The 20321-nt window shown below is 41.2% G+C and overlaps 1 protein-coding gene across 3 annotated transcripts in view; it reads left to right on the top strand.

The window, feature by feature from the left end:
• The window catches only part of ANO8 (anoctamin 8), a 170507-nt gene that overhangs the window by 133095 nt on the left and 17091 nt on the right, over positions 1-20321 (top strand). For 2 of the 3 annotated variants that reach the window (XM_040320489.1, XM_040320475.1), the window contains exons 11-16: positions 1358-1413; positions 1657-1731; positions 4327-4470; positions 9109-9837; positions 11022-11213; positions 11418-11549. In XM_040320489.1, the coding sequence (XP_040176423.1) occupies positions 1358-1413; positions 1657-1731; positions 4327-4470; positions 9109-9837; positions 11022-11213; positions 11418-11549 (1328 nt within the window). The remainder of the gene's footprint in view (positions 1-1357; positions 1414-1656; positions 1732-4326; positions 4471-9108; positions 9838-11021; positions 11214-11417; positions 11550-20321) is intronic. The other variant, XM_040320480.1, reaches the window with a different exon arrangement.

The following is a 20321-nucleotide window of genomic DNA, read 5'->3' as shown; positions in this document are numbered from 1 at the left end:
AAAACATTTAGGTGTCATTTCATGAGATTTATGAGGGCGTGTCTAGGGATGGGATTAGGGGGCGGGACATGGTAGGGGTTGGGCGGGGCAACTGGTGGCGAGTATGCCTTGAGGCCTGGCTAGTAGCTCAGGACTTGAAATTTTGAGCCCTGCTATAGCCTATGCCATTTTATGTAGATCAATAAAAAAAAAAATTCAGATCCTCTTGAGTTCTTTGCTATGAGGTGCCATGTTGAACTTCCAGTGACCAGTATGAGATAGTGAGAGTGAAAACACCAAATTTAACACCCCTGCTCCCCATTCACACTTGAGACCTTGTAACTCTAAAAGTCACACCGGGGAGAAATGGCTAATTGAGCCCAATTTGGACATTTTCACTTAGCGGTGTACTCACTTTTGTTGCCAGCGGTTTAGACATTAATGGCTGTGTGTTGAGTTTTTTTTTTGAGGGGACAGCTAATTTACACTGTTATTGCGCTAAAAATAGCACCTGCAAACCAGGGCTGGACTGGGAGAAAAATTTGGCCCTGGACTTCATCCAGACTGGCCCACTTTGATAGGTCTCTCCCATGGTGGCCAGACAACTCCCGCACCCCCCCTGGCCACCCAAGCCCCCTCTCCCCCTTCACTAGCCAGTACCACTAGCCGTTCTACTTTGTTAGAGTAGAACGGCTGGTACTGGTACTCTTATAGGCAGTACCAGTGGGGAAGCTAGACATTATTTCACTCAGGGCAAAGAATCAGTTTGGTGCCCCCCCCTTATGGGACAAGATTAGGCCGAACTGAGAAACTCCCAGGCCATAGCTGTTGAGTCAGCTGTCTGTCCCCTCCCCCATGCTCCTCTGTCGTCCCCCCTGCTCCTCTGGTCCTCCCCCTGGTTCGTTGTTCCCCCCCAGGTGAGCGCTGTGAGCAGGGAGAGGAGGTGAGCGCTGCGGGAAGAGAGAGACAGAGGAGCGGAGGGGGGCGGCGGTCCACTGTCACTGAAGCCGGCCCCCTGACCCATCGGCCCACCGGGAAACTCCCTGTAGTCCCAATGGCCAGTCCATCCCTGCTGCAAACCGACCTGAAAAAGCGGCTGCTGTTTCTCCAGTGTGAAAGCTAAAGCGGTGCACTAGCAGGACGTGAAAAAAGTCCTGCTAGCCGCATCTTTGGAGCGGTGTGTATACCACTCCTCCACCGCTCCTGCCTATTGAAAACAATGGGACACTGCAGCTATACCGCCGGCTAAGAGCCTCTGTGTGTGTGTGTGTGTGTGTGTGTAATTATACACTCTTGTTGCAGTATGCTTTCTTTTGCTGATGTGACAGATTACTGGTCTTGGCACCTTTCCTTACCTCTTATTTTGTTGTACTTGCAGAAAATTATCGTTTACAGAGTGCCTATGAGAAACATCTAATCATCAAAATTGTTTTAGTAAGTATTATGTTAGAAAAGTGGGCTTGCTAGAACACCTATGACATGGAGTGCGAGCCTTTTATGGGATGTATAGAAGATAGAAGTTGCTTATTTTCTTCTAACTATAATATAGAAGACCTATAATAATATACTTTGGGGGAGCTAGAATGTTATTTTGAAAAGTGGTAGGAGTTTAGTTTTAAAGGACAACAACTGTGTGTGTAAAAAGCCAGCGATTTCATGTTTCTTCTTTGTCTCCAGTTTCAGTTTGTAAATTCCTATTTGAGTCTTTTCTACATTGGTTTCTACCTCAAAGACATGGAAAGACTTAAAGAGGTGAGTAAAAACCATTATCGGCTTATCATTTGCATTTTAGGCAATGAGATATCGGCCTCAAAATGAAGTACGTTCAGGCCTTTTCGCTTTTTAACACGCTGTGCTGAGCTATACTAACATGACGTGATTTTAAGGTAGTGACTCCTTTATGACAGTGTCGTAAAGTGAAAGATAATCTGTGTTACCAATGACAACCAACCAATCAACATGATGACTTTCATGTTTCTGTTGCATAATTTCTGGTGCATGGTGTGTTTAAACCAGTGTCAAATAATCCTAATCCAGCTTTCAATATTTAATGATTGATTGTTGTTGCAATATGATCATAAGATGTTTTGCAGCACAAATACTTAACGTGAGCTACCTTTCAATTAAACTTTTTTTAATTATTTATTTAAAAAATAAAAATAAACTTTTGACGTTCCCCCTTCAGCTTTGTTACAGAGTTAATACTATTGATGGGTTTTATTAGTGCCCAACTAATGTGTTGATGAGGAACGCCATAAGAAATTCACTATATATATATATATATATATATATATATATATATATATATATATATATATATATATATATATATTATTGCGAATAACTGTGAGGTAATGTATTTTTTTTTCCTCCTCCTCCCCCTATATCCTTAGGGAATTGTAGAGACAGCGCCATCACCCCCATACCTTTACCATTTTTAGTATCTCCTTTGGGGATACATATTAGGGGGGGCTGCAGTCTATTGTGTGTGTGTGTATATATACAAACATCTTTATCCTAAGCGCGGGTTTACCCCTTATTTTATCTAATGTATTTTTTGTGCGGTTTGTATTCTTCTGTTAGGCATTATTCCTCTCCTATTTTACCTTCTTCTCTCAACATATTAATGTATTACATTCTCTTATTCTTACATAATCATTCCCTTCACCAACCCATCTTATTTCTGAACCCTTATTAGCTTCAAGGTCACTGTTCGATGAGGAACATGCATGTCTTGTAGGTGACATATTTTGAAGGATATGTCCAGTTTGTGCACATCTAAATATTAAAGACCTATTCATAAAAAAAAATAAAAAAATTCAAGTAATAATCTTTGCAACTTTACTGCAGTAACTGACATAGGACCCATTCACACCACCTGCATTGCTGTATTGCATGCTGCATGTGTGTTGGTGCACTGTGGTACGATGTATCCCCAAAACACACATGTGCATCAACACACCACAATGCCACATGGTGTCCAGTGCACTGCATCGAATTGAAAAAAATAATAATGCTAGAAGCATTTTTTTTTGTATGTTGCAGTCTACTCATTTTAAATGTGCTGGCTAATGCAGCACACTGCAACACACTTCAACACATTAAGTTGCGTGCACTGCAGCTTGTGTTAATTGACCCTTATGCCGCGTACACACGATCATTTTTCAGCATGAAAAAAAAGTAGTTTTTCAGCATGTCGAAAAAACAACGTTTTCCCAACTTCATCATTAAAACGATGTTGCCTACACACCATCGTTTTTAAAAAATGATCTAGCAAAGTGCGGTGTCGTACAACGGCACTCTAAAGGGGAAGTTCCATTCGCCTTTGGGTTGCTTTAGCTGATTCCGTGCTAGTAAAAGACGATTTGCGCTTTTTTGTCTGTTACAGCGTGATGAATTTGCTTACTCCATTATGAACGGTAGTTTTACCAGAACTAGCGCTCCCGTCTTATAAATTGCTTCTGAGCATGCGCTGTTTTTTTACACACGATAATTTTTTACAACCCGAAAAACGACATCGTTTAAAACAACGTTAAAAAATGGAGCTTTTTTTTTGGCGTTTTTCAGAACCTAAAAATGATGTGAAGCCCACACACGATCATTTTAAATGAAATTTTTTGAAAAACAACGTTTTTTTCATGCAGAAAAATGATCGTGTGTATGCGGCATTACTGATTCTCAGCACTGCTGAATTGCTGGTCGGTGAACCAATACTATGGCTTGGCACGAAGATCCATGTTCAAACAAGATCACACTGTTTTTTTTTTTGTTTTTTTTTAGTGGTGCTCATTGAAAAAGTGACGGATGAGAAACTATTGCAGTAGTATCTGTTATAGAAGAGATACAGATTCATTAGTGCTTTTCAGTGTAGCGCTTTTTTTAGTCTCAATTAGCCAGTCAGATTTGGTTCAACCTGGACTAATCCTTCAAGGGTCCTTCACATAACTTAGACCCACTTGCTACTCCTACAGATGCCAAGTGCCTCACAATGTTGCATGCATGTGAAAAGTGCTGTTCTATTAAATAACTGTGCTGCCTAAATCTTGATCGACAGTGACTGGTTTAAAGCAGGTTCACATGTCAGGGTTTTATTGCAGGTATAATACGTTTCTATTTTATTTTATCTTTTTAATAAGAGTTGTTACAAATTTCCATTTGAGTAAAATATAATGGATATTGTAGGAAAAGAACCGAACATGTGACACTGCTTTAACCCTTTTTCTTTCTGTTCCTACTTTATAATTTTTGTTTATTCTCCTTTGTTCTTATCTCTCCCTTTTCCCTCATTTTTTTTTTCCTTCCCCTCACACCATCCTTTCCCACCATCCTTTCCCACCCTCCTTGCAGCAAATGCTTGTTTTCTCTCTGCCCCATAGCTTCACCCGTCAGATTAAAGGCGCCCTCCTTCCTTCCCTCACCCTCCAGTTCCACCTGTTCCTCATCTTCCTCAGGGCACTTCTCAGATCAGCCCGGCGCTTCTTCAGGTCTAAAGTATGAAACGGGGAGATGGGAGGGGGGATTCTGTGTTCTTATTTAATGTATGGGAACTTTGTGAACTATACTATCATTGCTGTGGTTTTAAGCTACCGTAACTATTGTAGTTTTTAAAGAATTTAAAATGCTTCCTTGGCTAAACACTGTCTTCAATGTAAAGTTAATTTGGTATTGGATGGAGGGTGGTTGGTGGCTAATGCTTCCCATTGCAGCCTGTACTACCTCTATAAACTTTTAATAATATACTTTGCTCTTACCTCCCACTTTATTAAGCAGAAAGCACAATAGATCTTTACACCTAGGCTGTAATGAGAAGTATAATAATGCATGCAGAGACCCATAATTACCCTTCATCCAGAACCAATTTTTGTTTGTGTTCTGTTCTAAAGGACCTGAAAATGTAGCAAAAACTGGTCTGCTATTTAAACTATTAAAAGGCTTTCTTAACCACTTAAGCCCCGGACCTTTAGGCAGCTAAAGGACCCGGACAGTTTTTGCGATTTGGCACTGCGTCACTTTAACTGACAATTGCGCGGTCGTGCGACGTGGCTCCCAAACAAAATTGGCGTCCTTTTTTTCCCACAAATAGAGCTTTCTTTTGGTGGTATTTGATCACGTCTGCGGTTTTTATTTTTTGCGCTATAAACAAAAATATAGTGACAATTTTGAAAAAAAAACAATATTTTTTTACTTTTTTCTATAATAAATATCCCCCAAAAATATATAAAACATTATTTTTTTTCCCTTAGTTTAGGCCGATATGTATCCTTCTACTTATTTTTGGTAAAAAAAAACGCAATAAGCATTTATCGATTGGTTTGCGCAAAATTTATAACGTTTACAAAAAAGGGGATAGTTTTATTGCATTTTTATAAAAAAAAAATGTTTTACTACTAATGGCGGCGATCAGCGTTTTTTTTTCGTGACTGCGACATTATGGCGGACACTTTGGACAATTTTGACACATTTTTGGGACCATTGTCATTTTCACAGCAAAAAATGCATTTAAAATGCATTGTTTACTGTGAAAATTACAGTTGCAGTTTGGGAGTTAACCACAAGGGGGCGCTGATGGGGTTATGTATGACCTAATTTGTGTTTCTAACTGTAGGGTGTGTGGCTGTAGGTGGGATGTCATTGATTGTGGTTCCCTATAAAAGGGAACACACGATCGATGACAGTGCCACAGTGAAGAACGGGGAATTGTTTACACACAGCTCTCCCCGTTCTTCAGCTCCGGGGACCGATCGCGGGACTCCAGCTGCGATCGGGACCGCGAGTCCCACGGTCACGAAGCTTCGGACCGGGTCGCGTGCACGCTTCCGCGACCCCACGGCTGGGCTTAAAGAGATATGTACGTAGATGTGCCCAGCCTTGCCATTCTGCCGACGTATATCGGCGTGAAGGGGTCCTTAAGTGGTTAAAGGGGTTGTAAAGGTAATTTTTTTGTTTTCACCTAAATAGCTTCCTTTACCTACCTCATCCTTTGATTTTTCTTTTAAATGTCCTTATTTCTTCTGAGAAATCCTCACTTCCTGTTCTTCTGTCTGTAACTACACACAGTAATGGTGTGGAGAAAGCCTCTTGAGGGGGCGAGCAGGCAAGTCAGGACACTCTCTACTTTGCAGATAGAGAAAGGAGCTGTGTGTTAGTGGGCGTCCTTACACCCCTGCTCGCGCCCTCCCCCTCAAGAGGCTTTCTCCACATCAGGGAGAAAGCCTGGCATTACTGTGTGTAGTTAGACAGAAGAACAGGAAGTGAGGATTTCCCAGAAGAAATAAGGACATTTAAAAGCAAAATTGAAGGATGAGGTAAGTGAAGGAGGACTGGACTAAGGTAAAGGAAGCTATTTAGGGGAAAAAATGTTTACCTTTACAACCCCTTTAAGAGTAGCTACCAGTTCCCTCTATTATGGTTAGTAGCCATAAAAAAAGTTCCTGGTTGTGCAATCCTGGTTTCATGGGGCTCACTTTCCCAACTCTGGAGATAATACCCATGACTGAACCATACCTACCAACACGTGTCCTGGGAGAGCACCTCGGGGGCCCAAAAACTACTGCATTGGGAGCATAAGCTATAGTACTAGTTGTGTGGCTTTAGCTCCAGAGTTAAGCATGTCAAGCCCTTAGTGTTTCAAAATCAAAGAAGTCAGGCACTTGGCAAAGAAGAGAAACCAGGATGAGAGAGGCACACCTCAAATGCATTTCTGTCTGTGTCCATGGCCTTTTTTCATTACGGCAGTGCAGCATGAATAAATAGTGGAATTAGTTGGATGTGAAAGACGGCTGTCAATCATCATCCTTCTGAAAAAGTGACCCTAAACTTAACCATGACCTAACCTTATTATGCTTGCAATATAGGCATAGCATAGCAACATCAAGTATGCCTTATGCCGCGTACACTCGATCATTTTTCGGGTTGTAAAAAACAAAGTTTTTTAAAAATGTCATTTAAAACTATCGTGTGTGGGCTTCAGAGCATTTTTCGGGTTCTGAAAAACGGCCCAATTTTTTTTTGAACATGCTCTATTTTTTACCAAGGTTTTAAACGTCGTTTTTCGGGTTGTAAAAAATTATCATGTGTGGGCTTTAACGACGTGAAAATCCCGCGCATGCTCAGAAGCAAGTTATGAGACGGGAGCGCTCGTTCTGGTAAAACTACCGTTCGTAATGGAGTAAGCATATTCATCGCGCTGTAACAGACAGAAAATCGCAAATCGTCTTTTACGAACACAAAATCAGCTAAAGCAGCCCAAAGGGTGGCGTCATCTGCATGGAACTTCCCCTTTATAGTGCCGTCGTACGTGTTGTACGTCACCGCGCTTTGCTAGAGCATTTTTTTTTTTTAACGATCGTGTGTAGGCAAGGCCGTTTTAATGATGAAGTTGAAAAAAACATTGTTTTTTCTAGAGCCTGAAAAACATTGTTTTTTACAACCCGAAAAATCGTGTGTACGCGGCATTAGGCTGGCCATACAGTATACAACTTTTTTGTACAATTTTCCTTTAGATTTACCAAAACCATAAAATATGAGATCATACCTAAACACTTTCAAACTGCAATCAGACAGGCCCTTGCACTAGAGGGTAAATCTAAAGGAAATTAAATAAGAAAATTGTATAATGTGTGGCAAGCATTGGTATAGTTGAGTAGAGCTTAATTAGTGGAGTAAGTGGTCATCGTGATTCCAAAATACTACTCAACTTTATTGACTAAAAAAATGAAGAAAGGGGTAGGGGCTTCCTTTCCTATCTTCTTTTTTTTTTTTTGTTTTCCTGCAGCAGATCATTTTATCTGATTCTACAGGTGCACTTTCAAATTTGCACTTTCAAATTTCTAGTTGTAACATACAAAGCCTGCACTCTCTCTTCTGCTGAACCTTGGGAGTTCATCTGACCTGACAGAAGAGAGAGTGCGTTGTGCGTGTCCCTCAGGACAAGGGGGGTGCCCCCTCCTGTAGTACTAATGGATGCTAAGTCCTAGTAAGAAGACAGGATTAAGCCATGAAAAACATTTTGCAGTTTTACCGGAAGGCTTCTGTCATTGTGAAAATAGCCTACAGGTATGTTGGCAGAAAAGAAGCATTGTTTTAAAAATCTTATTAGTTTAGGGTGATGATATTGTGCATATTGACTGCATAAAGTGTTTAGATGAACTAACGTTAAATTGCACCTGTCACCAGTGGACAGCACATGGCGTAACATTCTTATAAATAATAAATGTTGGAATACAATTTCAGCAGATTGTTCTGCATTAATATTGATTAGAAGTTTATCACAACGTGAGTACCTCCATGATGTTTCAGCTTAACCACTTAAGACCCGGACCATTACGCAGGTAAAGGACCTGGCCAGTTTTTGCGATTCGGCACTGCGTCGCCTTAACTAAAAGTTGCGCGGTCGTGCGATGTGGCTCCCAAACAAAATTAGCGTCCTTTTTTTCCCCACAAATAGAGCTTTCTTTTGGTGGTATTTGATCACCTCTGCGGTTTTAATTTTTTGCGCTATAAACAAAAATAGAGTGACAATTTTGAAATAAAATCAATATTTTTTACTTTTTGCTATAATAAATATCACCAAAAAAGATATAAAAAAAAAAATTCTCAATTTAGGCCGATACGTATTCTTGTACATATGTTTGGTAAAAAGAATCGCAATAAGTGTTTTTCGATTGGTTTGCGCAAAATTTATAGCGTTTACAAAATAGGGGATAGTTTTATTGCATTTTTATTAATATTTTTTTTTTTACTACTACGCGATTTTTTTCGTGACTGCGGCATTATGGCGGATACATCGGACAATTTTGACACATTTTTGGGATCATTGTCATTTTCACAGCAAAACATGCTATAAAAATGCATTGTTTACTGTGAAAATGACAATTGTAGTTTGGGGTTAACCACTAGGGGGCGCTGAAGGGGTTAAGTGTGACCTCATATGTGTTTCTAACTGTAGGGGGGGCGGGGCTGGACGTGTGACATCATTGATCGCCCTAAATACGACAGGAACATGTAACATGTTCCAAAAGGTGAACTTGTCCTTTAAAGTATATTGCTTTATGAATTGTGTCTGTATATGGGATAAAATCTATACTAATTTAAGCTTCTCTCAGATGTCCTTTTTTTATATTTATACAGATGCTGGCCACGCTCCTGGTAATACGCCAGTTTCTGCAGAACATAAAGGAGGTCTCACAACCTCACCTGTATCAGAAAATGCAGCAAGGAGAGATTAATACTAAATCCATCTGGCTTATTATTCAATATGCACTAAGAAGGCTTGTGCAGAAGTATGCCTTTCCTCAGCGGCCATCCAAGCCACCTGGAGACCTTTTAGAACCTGGTGCAGGGGGACGTAAGAAATGCTTGAATGGAGGTTGTGGCGTCCCAGAGGAGGAAGAAGAAGGTGTATTCTCTGAGGAGGATGAATCGGAGGAAGAAAGTATAATGGATTGTGGGCTGAAATTGAAAAGAGTTAGCTTTCTGGAAAAAGGCGAAAAGCATGCAGAAGGGTGCCTACTCTCCCAGCAGGAGGATGAGGTAAGCTTCTTACAAGAAGGGAGCCCTACACTTGTGGAGAAAGGCAGTGACCCAGCCTCAGTTTTTCAGCTGGGGGATGATGAAGAAGATGAAAAAGAACTTGTGGCAGGGCTTCAGGAATTGGAGGAGCAGGAACATGCAGTAAAGCTGAGGCCACGGAGGAGGAGGAAAAGGATGACTGTAGAACCTGAGATTAGTAAGGAAGGTGAAGATGATGAGGAATCTGAAAGAAAGCAGAAACGGGAGTCATGGATGGACCCTCCAGAAGACCATTATCCTACAAAGTTGACTCAAGCTGAGGTGGAAAGTTGTATGAAGAAGTATGAGGTGAGAGTGTTTTTTGTGTGTGTGTGACCATTCTATGTTTAGCCCTTGTAAAATTGTATTATGTTTTCTAACCTGACCTGCGGTTATCGTTCATTTTCCCTTTACTCCCCCACCACTCCATTTGATCGAATAAGGAAAGAAATTGGCTGCACACCGACGTTCTTGAAGTCCATTTATTGAATGTCCCATACAAACAATGACTTGCACTATGGTTGTAGTAGCCAGAACTGAGGTGGACTAGTTTTGCACAGCTACACTGTGCTTAGTCATCGTGATGAGCCAATTTCTTTCCTTATTCAGTCTTCTACGGAAGGTGAGCCGGGCTTGCACCCATGTGAGGAGTCTCACACTTTTCACTGTGCCTGGAGTTACTCACCTGGAACGGCGATTTCCCTTTGCTGTCTACTCCATTTGACCACCGGGATAAAAAATAAATGCCTAGTACTTCTGGATATGAAGAAGCATTTGACTCGCTCCCCTTCCTCCCATGTGGCAGCACTGGTGCTTGGCTACCTTGGCCTCCTGCGCTGAAACATGGGGGTCGCAGAGAGTCCTCAGCCCTCTGTAAACTCCAAGTAACGATGGAAAGGTAAGTATAAACTGCTGTTTCAACTGGCACTAAACTGAACCTGTTTCTTAGCCGTCTATGGGCAATGGTCAGGTTAATTTTCTCTTCAAAGCCCCTTACATATAACAGCATAATGACGCAACCTTGTCTACCCATAATTCTCTTCTCTCAGCTGATCCTGGCTAAGCAGGCGGATGACAGGTCCATCTCCGCTATGCAGAGCGGACACAGACACAGCCCAATGTTCTCTAAGGAGTGGTTGAATTTTTTATCGGAACGCTTGTCTGTTTCCATCCGACTGTCATCTGATGCACCGGACGGATGGGATCACTATCCGTCTATTTTTACAGGATCAGATTGAATCCCCGTGGGTGTCAGTAGACACATGTTTGCTGACATCCGCCACTATATGTGGGCCGATTGGGTCCACCTGAAAAACGGACAGGCGGAGCCGATTGGTCCTTCAGTGTGAAAGGGGCCTAAAGGAAATGTTGATATTTTTGTAACATTTTGTATTTATCTGTTTGACTTCTGGTTGTATGGTGCATTTATTAAAGTGCCTGATAAAGACAAGGTTTGCTCCATTCTGATCTTGTTTGTGGTTTGCTTCCCCTAGGATACCTTCCAGGATTATCAAGAGATGTTTGTTCAGTTTGGCTATGTGGTCCTTTTCTCATCTGCTTTTCCCCTTGCTGCAGTATGTGCCCTTGTCAATAACATCATTGAAATTCGCAGTGATGCCTTTAAACTCTGCAGTGGATTTCAGAGGCCGTTTGGTTGCCGTGTGGACGGAATTGGACAGTGGCAAGTAAGGAGCTGGTGGGTGTGGACGGCAGTGAGAGGTTTACAATATACATTGTTTAATCAACTTTGTACTGCTGATACATTTTTATAGCTATAGCTTTTTCACCTTATGTTCATTAATTGTTATCTGACAAAATATTACCAACAAAACAAGTTGAAAGTAAAAATAGTCATTTTTAAGGTAAAAACATGTGCACTTTTCTTTCAGAATGTAATGGAGGCAATGGGTGTAATAGCCATTATTGTGAACTGTTACCTGATTGGACAATGCGGACAGCTTCAGAGACTGTTACCCTCACTTGGTCCTGAATCAGCGATTATATATATTGTTGTCCTTGAGGTTTGTATCTCTGTTCTCATATTGTTCTCTGTTTTCTTTTTCTTCTTTGTGGGGTCCATGAACAGTTATGGAGGTTAGCAAGCCCAAAAAAAATCATATACCAGATGTTTTGGTGCAACACAGTTGTGTGATTATTGTTATTGAGATTCTTTTACTTGTATATCCCGACAGATAGCTAATTTCACTGCATTAACTACTGTTTTTATGAATTAAAGCCAAGGGAGTTTGAATTTTGTGTGATCACATGTGCTAAAAAAAATTCTTAGATCATTTGTACATACAGTATGTATTGATGCTAAAGGGCCCAAGTATATAGGCTGGGAAAAAATGCACATCACAGTTTAAAGATGAAAATCTGCTCCATCTATTATTTGACAGAGTAAGGTTTATTGCTTGTGCCACTGGATAAAAACTTGATTTGCCTAATACAGTATATGAGTTACCTTATAAAAATGAAGCACCACAAGTTCACATTATTCAGAGTACACAGCAGGGGACACTTTTTAATGCCTTAGGGCACATGTATCAAACACAAGGCCCACAGGCCAAATCCGGGCCTTGCACCTTTACTGCAGGAGGTCTCCAGCCCTCCTCTGATCTTCCTCCAGACTCTGTTCATTCTGCTTTTCAGCAATACCCCCAGCTTCTTTCCAGCAGCTGTACAAGGTAAGTGGGTGCACTGTGAGAGTGGGTTGCTCTGGACATCTAGTCTTACAGATACAACCGGCCCTTTTGAGGACAATAGTAATGCTGATGTGGCCCATGATGAAATTGAGTTTGACACCCCTGCCTTAGGGGTTTATGATATGCGAATCTCCTTCATCTTTGACATAAGAAAGTAGTATAGTCTAATAAGAAAGTAGTATACCCAATGGGACACCTCACGTTACCAGTTCATCTATTCCTAATCACAGTAATCTAATCTTTAGAAATAAAAAAACGAAAAACTAAAAAAAAAAAAAACAATCATGTAGTTTTAGGTAACATGTTACAGATTTCATCATTCTGCTTTTCAAGGGTCTCTAGAAATGGGGTCAAAACCAAAATCCAAGCTGTGTTAGCTGTCCCTTTCAGTATTTTCCATAGAACCATACGTGTGCCCATTTAGCCAAGAAAGACTTTGAGACAGCTTATTACTTTGCTTTCTACTGACCCACCCATAAAAAAAAATTTGTTTTATTTTCCTTTCCTGTCTATTGAGGGAAACAAGAAGTCATATTCTGTTTATATTGTCACCTACAGGAGGATTACGCACTGGCTTAATAAAAAAACGTAGGCCAGAAAAACTCCTCCGTTACCCAACATGCTGCCATTTCTCCCTAGTGTTCCAGGAGGGTGGATGTCTTTTTCTTTAGCTCTGCAGGGAAAATTCTGTTTCTTGCTAGCTTTTTTTAAACTTGGTTCATCTTCTTCAGTTTTTTCTTCAAGCAAGATTACTTCCTACATCACTGCTTGAGCTTGTCCCTACATGGCAGCTCTCCAGAATTGTCTATCTTCAGCCTAACTTTGGAGTGTGGTACCCAGACCCCACTGAACTGGACTTTGCGTGGCTAACCTGTGACCTTCAGGCTACTCTGCATCTGAAGGATCAGACTGCTTTCTTCATGATGGATAAAAGGGGGGGGAGGGTTTGGGACTTTAAATGAGATGCGTTTTTAGCAGTATGCGATTAAATATATACAGGGAGTGCAGAATTATTAGGCAAATGAGTATTTTGACCACATCATCCTCTTTATGCATGTTGTCTTACTCCAAGCTGTATAGGCTCGAAAGCCTACTACCAATTAAGCATATTAGGTGATGTGCATCTCTGTAATGAGAAGGGGTGTGGTCTAATGACATCAACACCCTATATCACGTGTGCATAATTATTAGGCAACTTCCTTTCCTTTGGCAAAATGGATCAAAAGAAGGACTTGACAGGCTCAGAAAAGTCAAAAATAGTGAGATATCTTGCAGAGGGATGCAGCACTCTTAAAATTGCAAAGCTTCTGAAGCGTGATCATCGAACAATCAAGCGTTTCATTCAAAATAGTCAACAGGGTCGCAAGAAGCGTGTGGAAAAACTAAGGCGCAAAATAACTGCCCATGAACTGAGAAAAGTCAAGCGTGCAGCTGCCAAGATGCCACTTGCCACCAGTTTGGCCATATTTCAGAGCTGCAACATCACTGGAGTGCCCAAAAGCACAAGGTGTGCAATTCTCAGAGACATGGCCAAGGTAAGAAAGGCTGAAAGACGACCACCACTGAACAAGACACACAAGCTGAAACGTCAAGACTGGGCCAAGAAATATCTCAAGACTGATTTTTCTAAGGTTTTATGGACTGATGAAATGAGAGTGAGTCTTGATGAGCCAGATGGATGGGCCCGTGGCTGGATTGGTAAAGGGCAGAGAGCTCCAGTCCGACTCAGACGCCAGCAAGGTGGAGGTGGAGTACTGGTTTGGGTTGGTATCATCAAAGATGAGCTTGTGGGGCCTTTTCGGGTTGAGGATGGAGTCAAGCTCAACTCCCAGTCCTACTGCCAGTTTCTGGAAGACACCTTCTTCAAGCAGTGGTACAGGAAGAAGTCTGCATCCTTTAAGAAAAACATGATTTTCATGCAGGACAATGCTCCATCACACGCGTCCAAGTACTCCACAGCGTGGCTGGCAAGAAAGGGTATAAAAGAAGAAAAACTAATGACATGGCCTCCTTGTTCACCTGATCTGAACCCCATTGAGAACCTGTGGTCCATCATCAAATGTGAGATTTACAAGGAGGGAAAACAGTACACCTCTCTGAACAGTGTCTGGGAGGCTGTGGTTGCTGCTGCACGAAATGTTGATGGTGAACAGATCAAAACACTGACAGAATCCATGGATGGCAGGCTTTTGAGTGTCCATGCAAAGAAAGGTGGCTATATTGGTCACTGATTTGTTTTTGTTTTGTTTTTGAATGTCAGAAATGTATATTTGTGAATGTTGAGATGTTATATTGGTTTCACTGGTAAAAATAAATAATTGAAATGGGTATATATTTTTTTTTTTTGTTAAGTTGCCTAATAATTATGCACAGTAATAGTCACCTGCACACACAGATATCCCCCTAAAATAGCTAAAACTAAAAACAAACTAAAAACTACTTCCAAAAATATTCAGCTTTGATATTAATGAGTTTTTTGGGTTCATTGAGAACATGGTTGTTGTTCAATAATAAAATTAATCCTCAAAAATACAACTTGCCTAATAATTCTGCACTCCCTGTATATGGAATATAAAAAATGTTTCCATAATAGCCAGGCTCAAAGTTACCAACCAAAAAAGCACTAAACCAAATTAATCTGTCTAGCTGTATGCATTAAAAACAGAGGTTTAGTTGCATGTATTTGCAAATACCTGTGTAAGCTGCAGGCCAACGAAAAGGCACTCCGTGTACTGCAGTCCTAACTGTGAATTTTCAAGTCTCCTAAAAAGGAGCACAGGCGTGCTAATCAATAGATAGGGGGCAGGTGATCACCTAAAAATACCACCAAACTAAAGGCAGACCACATCAAACTGGGTCAGCTAGTCAAAAAATTACAATGCATAATTGACTGTCGGTGGTAGATCTGTGGAGGCACTTTATTCCACTCATGAAATGCATCTCCATCCCTGGATAGTGTTGCTTTCTTCATGATTGGGTCTTTTAGCCTCCACCACACTCGCACTAGTCAAGGTATTCCTTTATGTGGACTGGAAGCATCCTGAAGGGTCCTGGTCCACACCTGAGCATTTATTGTATATGTTACCCTATTGGATATGTAAACCACTATTCCAGAAGAGGGCGTTATTACCGCAAGGACTCCGCTATATTCCCTTTTTAACAACTAGTTTTTGTTGGTGGGCTATGCCATTCACCCTGTCCTCACTATGATCTTAATCTGTCAGACTGACAGAATGGGTTAAATTCCCTCAGTGATCTCCACCCTGCTACAGTGGACCCCTTCCTGCTTCTGCGAGTGAGGCAGATGTCTCCTTGGGCAGTTTGTTGTTCAGGCACACCTGGGTTTAAACACCAACACGTTGCCCCCTTGGCACTTTTTTTTTAGCTGTTTAGTTTCTACGCTCCTGTGACTTTTCCTGTCCACTTCGGGGGTCTCTTAAATTCAGGTTTTTTTGCTGTAAATTCTGTGTCCATTCTCTTCCCTTGGGGGCATGTAAGACAATTGGTGGTACCTAGTACCCATCATCTTCATCATTCCCCTTTCTCCAGAGGGACCCTTTGGTCTGCTTGGTTAGCTGAGTTCAGCACTTGCTGTTTTCTGAATACTCTACATATTCTGTCACTGGAATTTTTTACGAAGGGAGGCCACAACCATTTAATCTCATATCTCTGCTTTAGCCAGTGATCTTCATGTCTCTCAACCTTTTGCAGAAACACCGGTTGTTGACTGACATTCCTCTGTAAGGGATTTTCCCTTTTTTTCCGTCTTTGTTTTGGTCTACCTCAGGCCCATTTCTCCTGAAAAGACCTTTGTGTCTGCCTCAAGGATCAAGTAGTTCTTGGTCTGATAACTCATTAAAGAATTATTGTCTCAGGGGCTACTTTTTGAATTTCCAGAAACAGGTGGTTCTTTCACTGTTGTGAGATCCCTCTTTGGGCAGGTCTCCTGGTTCAGACACTACTGGGCAGCATCTAGGTACAGATGTGTCTTTACCACCAAGGTGGAATGGGAGTTCTTCCTGCATCAAGCGAGGAAGTGGACAGTACTTTGGGTCTTAATCTTCCCTGTGCTGATCCCAAGGGAATATCTCTGGAGGACGATTCTTCCTAACTGGTAGCTTCTGGACTTGGAGAGGTTTACACACATAGGGGCATCTTGAATCCTGCCTTGCAGATTAAGAATGTCGGAGTAGGACCCTGTTACACCTTGGATTGTTTCTGGGCAGAACAACCTAAACTGATGCAGAAATCTTCTGACGGGAACCAGGATAGTCTTTATCACTTTGTGGGACCTTTCAACCTGTGGTTAGGCCCCTTTTCCTTGGATGATTCCCTCTTGAAGGAGGCCATTCTGGCACTTTTTCCCTGTTTTTGGATTCACTTTTTTTTTTGGTGGGTTTAGGTTGACCAGCTCGTTGCCTGGTCCATGGTTTAGTGCTTCCTTTTGTGTGGAGTCATTCCTGTCTGGTTGAAGATCATTCTTTGCTCGGTGTTGGGCATCAGGTTATTTTTCCGTGTTCTCCCTCTGGTCATGTTGGCAGGTTCCCCTATCAAGCAGGGGGTTCTGCCTCATTTGTTATCAGATTTAGAAGTTGATGCTTCAGGTTGCACTTGGGTTCTTTTTTTGTTGGACCTGTTTGCAGTTTCCCTTCTGTTGGACTGCTTTTGTACATCCTGACAGTATATGGCTTTCAGTGTGCTTTAAAGGACAAGAAAGGAAAAAAAAATTTTGTACTGTTTTCTTGGAGTTATTTGAGGGTCCCACCTCTGTGTTACTGTAATATACAAACTGAGGCATAATAGTTAGTTAGTGAGGTTGAAAAAAGACATAAGCCCATACAGTTCAACCATAAACATAAATAAAATATAAAATATCGTAAATCCCATATACTCAATTCTATATCTACAGTTGATCCAGAGGAAGGCGAAAAACCCCAGAAGAGCATGCTCCAATTTGCTATAGCAGGGGAAAAAATTCCTTCCTGATCCCCCCGAGAGGCAATCGGATTTTCCGTGGAACAATTTTACCTATAAATGATAGAACCTAGTTATATTATGTACATTTAAGAAAGAATCTAGACCTTTTTAAAAATCAATCTACTGAGCTGGCCAGAACCACCTCTGGAGGGAGTCTATTCCACATTTTCGCAGCTTTTACTTTGAAGAAATCTTTCTGTGTTTGGAGATGAAATCTCTTTTGCTCTAGACGTAAAGAGTGCCCCCTTGTCCTCTGTGATGACCTTTAAAGTGAACAACTCAAAACCAAGTTCACTATATGGACCCCTTTATGTATTTGTACATGTTGATCATATCCCCCTTAATCTCCTTTTCTCAAGAGTGAATAAATTCAGTTCCTCTAATCTTTCCTCATAGCTGAGCTCCTCCGTGCCTCTTAGTAGTTTGGTTGCCCTTCTCTGCACTTTCTCCAGTTCTCTAATATCCTTTTTGAGAACTGGAGCCCAAAACTGAACTGCATATTCCAGATGAGGTCTTACTAATGATTTGTACAGGGGCAAAATTATATCTCACTCTTTGGAGTTCATACCTCTCTTAATACAAGAAAGGACTTTGTTAGCTTTGGAAACTGCAGCTTGGCATTGCATGCCATTATTGAGCTTATGATCTACCAAAACCCCCAGATCCTTCTCCACTACGGATACCTCCAGTTGTACTCCCCCTAGTATGTATGATGCATGCATATTCTTAGCCCCCAAGTGCAAAACTTTACATTTATCAACATTAAACCTCATCTGCCACTTTGTCGCCCAATTAGACAGAGCATTGAGGTCGGCTTGTAAATTAGCGACATCCTGTAAGGACGTTATTCCACTGCATAGCTTGGTGTCCTCTGCAAAGACAGAAATGTTACTTTTGATCCCTGACCCAATATCATTTATAAAGATATTAAAAAGTAAGGGTCCCAACACTGAACCTTGGGGTACACCACTGATAACCATTCAGAGTAAGAATCATAAACCACTACTCCCTGAATTCTGTCTTTTAGCCAGTTTTTTATCCATTTGCAAACTGATATTTCCAAGCCTGTAGACTTTACCTTACACATGAGCCGTGTGTGCGGAACTGTATCGAACGCTTTTGCAAAATACAAGTATATCACGTCCACAGCCACCCCTCTGTCCAAGGTTTTACTTGCCTATTCATAAAAAGAATTCAGGTTTGTCTGACAACTTCTGTCTTTCATGAATCCATGCTGTTTGTTGCTTAAAAAAAGCAAGAACTTGTCTATGTGGTCTTTTGTTAAACTCTCCAGTATCTTCCCAACTATAGAAGTTAAGCTAACAGGTCTATAGTTACTTGGTAAAGACTTTGTTCCCTTTTTAACTACTTCAGCCCCCGGAAGAATTTACCCCTTTCCTGACCAGAGCACTTTTTGCAATTCGGCACTGCGTCGCTTTAACTGACAATTGTGTGGTCGTACGATGTTGTACCCAAACAAAATTTACGTTCTTTTTTCCCCCCCAAATATAGCTTTTTTGGTGGTATTTGATCACCTCTGCGATTTTAATTGTTTGTGCTTTAAACAAAAGAAGAGTGACAATTTAAAAAAAATGCAATGTTTTTTTACTTTTTGCTATACTAAATACCCCCCCCCCCCCCCGAGAGAGAGAGAGAATGAATGTTTTCCTCAGTTTAAGCCGATATGTAGTATTTTACATATTTTTTGGTCAAAAAAATTGCAATAAGCGTATATTGATTGGTTTGCGCAAAAGTTATAGCGTCTACAAAATAGGGGATCGTTTTATGGCATTTTTATTATTATTATTTTACTAGTAATGGCGGCGACCTGCGTTTTTTTTTTTTTTTTTATGCTGGACACATCGGACACTTTTGACGCTATTTTGAGACCATTGTCATTTATACAGCGATCAGTGCTATAAAAATGCACTGATTACTGTGTAAATGACACTGGCAGGGAAGGGGTTAACCACTAGGGGGCGAGGAAGAGGTTAAGTGTGTCCTAGGGAGTGATTCTAACTGTGAGGGGGCTGGACTACAAGTGACACGACAGTGATCACTGTCCTAATGACGGGGAGCAGTAGATCACTGTCATGCCACTAGGCAGAACAGGGAAATGCCTTGTTTACATAGGCATCTCCCCATTCTGCCCCTCTGTGACACGATCGCGGGCCGCCGGCGAACATAGAGTTTGCGGCGCCCGTCACACGGTTTCTTATTAGGGACGTACCTGTACGTCCCCTAAATAGTATAGTAAAGGATCACTGTTTCATATATATGATTGTGTATAGATTTATGTTAATAGAATTAGGGCTTACTCCTACTGACTACATTGCAGTGCCCTATGCGATTTATAATTTTTTCTTTTTCTACTGCTGAAAAAAAAAAAAAAAATAGTGGAAACCCTTTTTTTTTTTTTGCAATAGAGCTGTTTTGCAGTCCACTGAGAAACAAACATGGCTTCCTGATATTTCTTCTACACTCCGCCATGAAGCATGCTAGCACAACATGGTAATTTGTAGTACATTTTGCTATGCATAAAGGAAAGAGATCTCTTTGAGCTCACTTAAAGGATCACTAAAGGATTTTTTTTTTAGCTAAATGGCTTCCTTTACCTTACTGCAGTACTGGTTTCATGTCCTCATTGTTCGTTTTTGCTTTGAAGTTGCTGTACTTCTGCTGTGATCTCCACACTTCCTGCTTCTCTGGCTCCTTATGAAAAATCTCATGGCAGCTTTTCACTGTGGTCCAAGCTGTGTGTCTAAAACTCCTCAGAACCAATCAGATTCATTTTAAAAACAAAACACTGCCCTGGATTTGTTTGTTTTTGTTCTGTGGGTCTCTTTACTTCACAGAAACATTAAAAACCAATTTAAAAACGAAAGTGAAACTAAAGGCACATTATATGATTGATTGAATTTAATCTATTTTAATCATTTTTAACCACTTGAGCCCCGGGCCATCGTCAAATGACGGCCTCACGGTGGCTCTGAATATCCAACAGGACGTCAATTGACGTCCTGGATTCCTCCGCCCACTGGGGGGCGCGCGAGCCCGGCGCGTCCCCAAGATGCCGATGTGCGTGCCTGGCGGTCGCGATGTCTGCCAGGC

This window comes from Rana temporaria, chromosome 1 (assembly GCF_905171775.1).
Source record: "Rana temporaria chromosome 1, aRanTem1.1, whole genome shotgun sequence".
Classification (NCBI taxonomy): Eukaryota; Metazoa; Chordata; class Amphibia; order Anura; family Ranidae; genus Rana; species Rana temporaria.
This window is presented reverse-complemented; position numbering and strand designations above follow the sequence as displayed.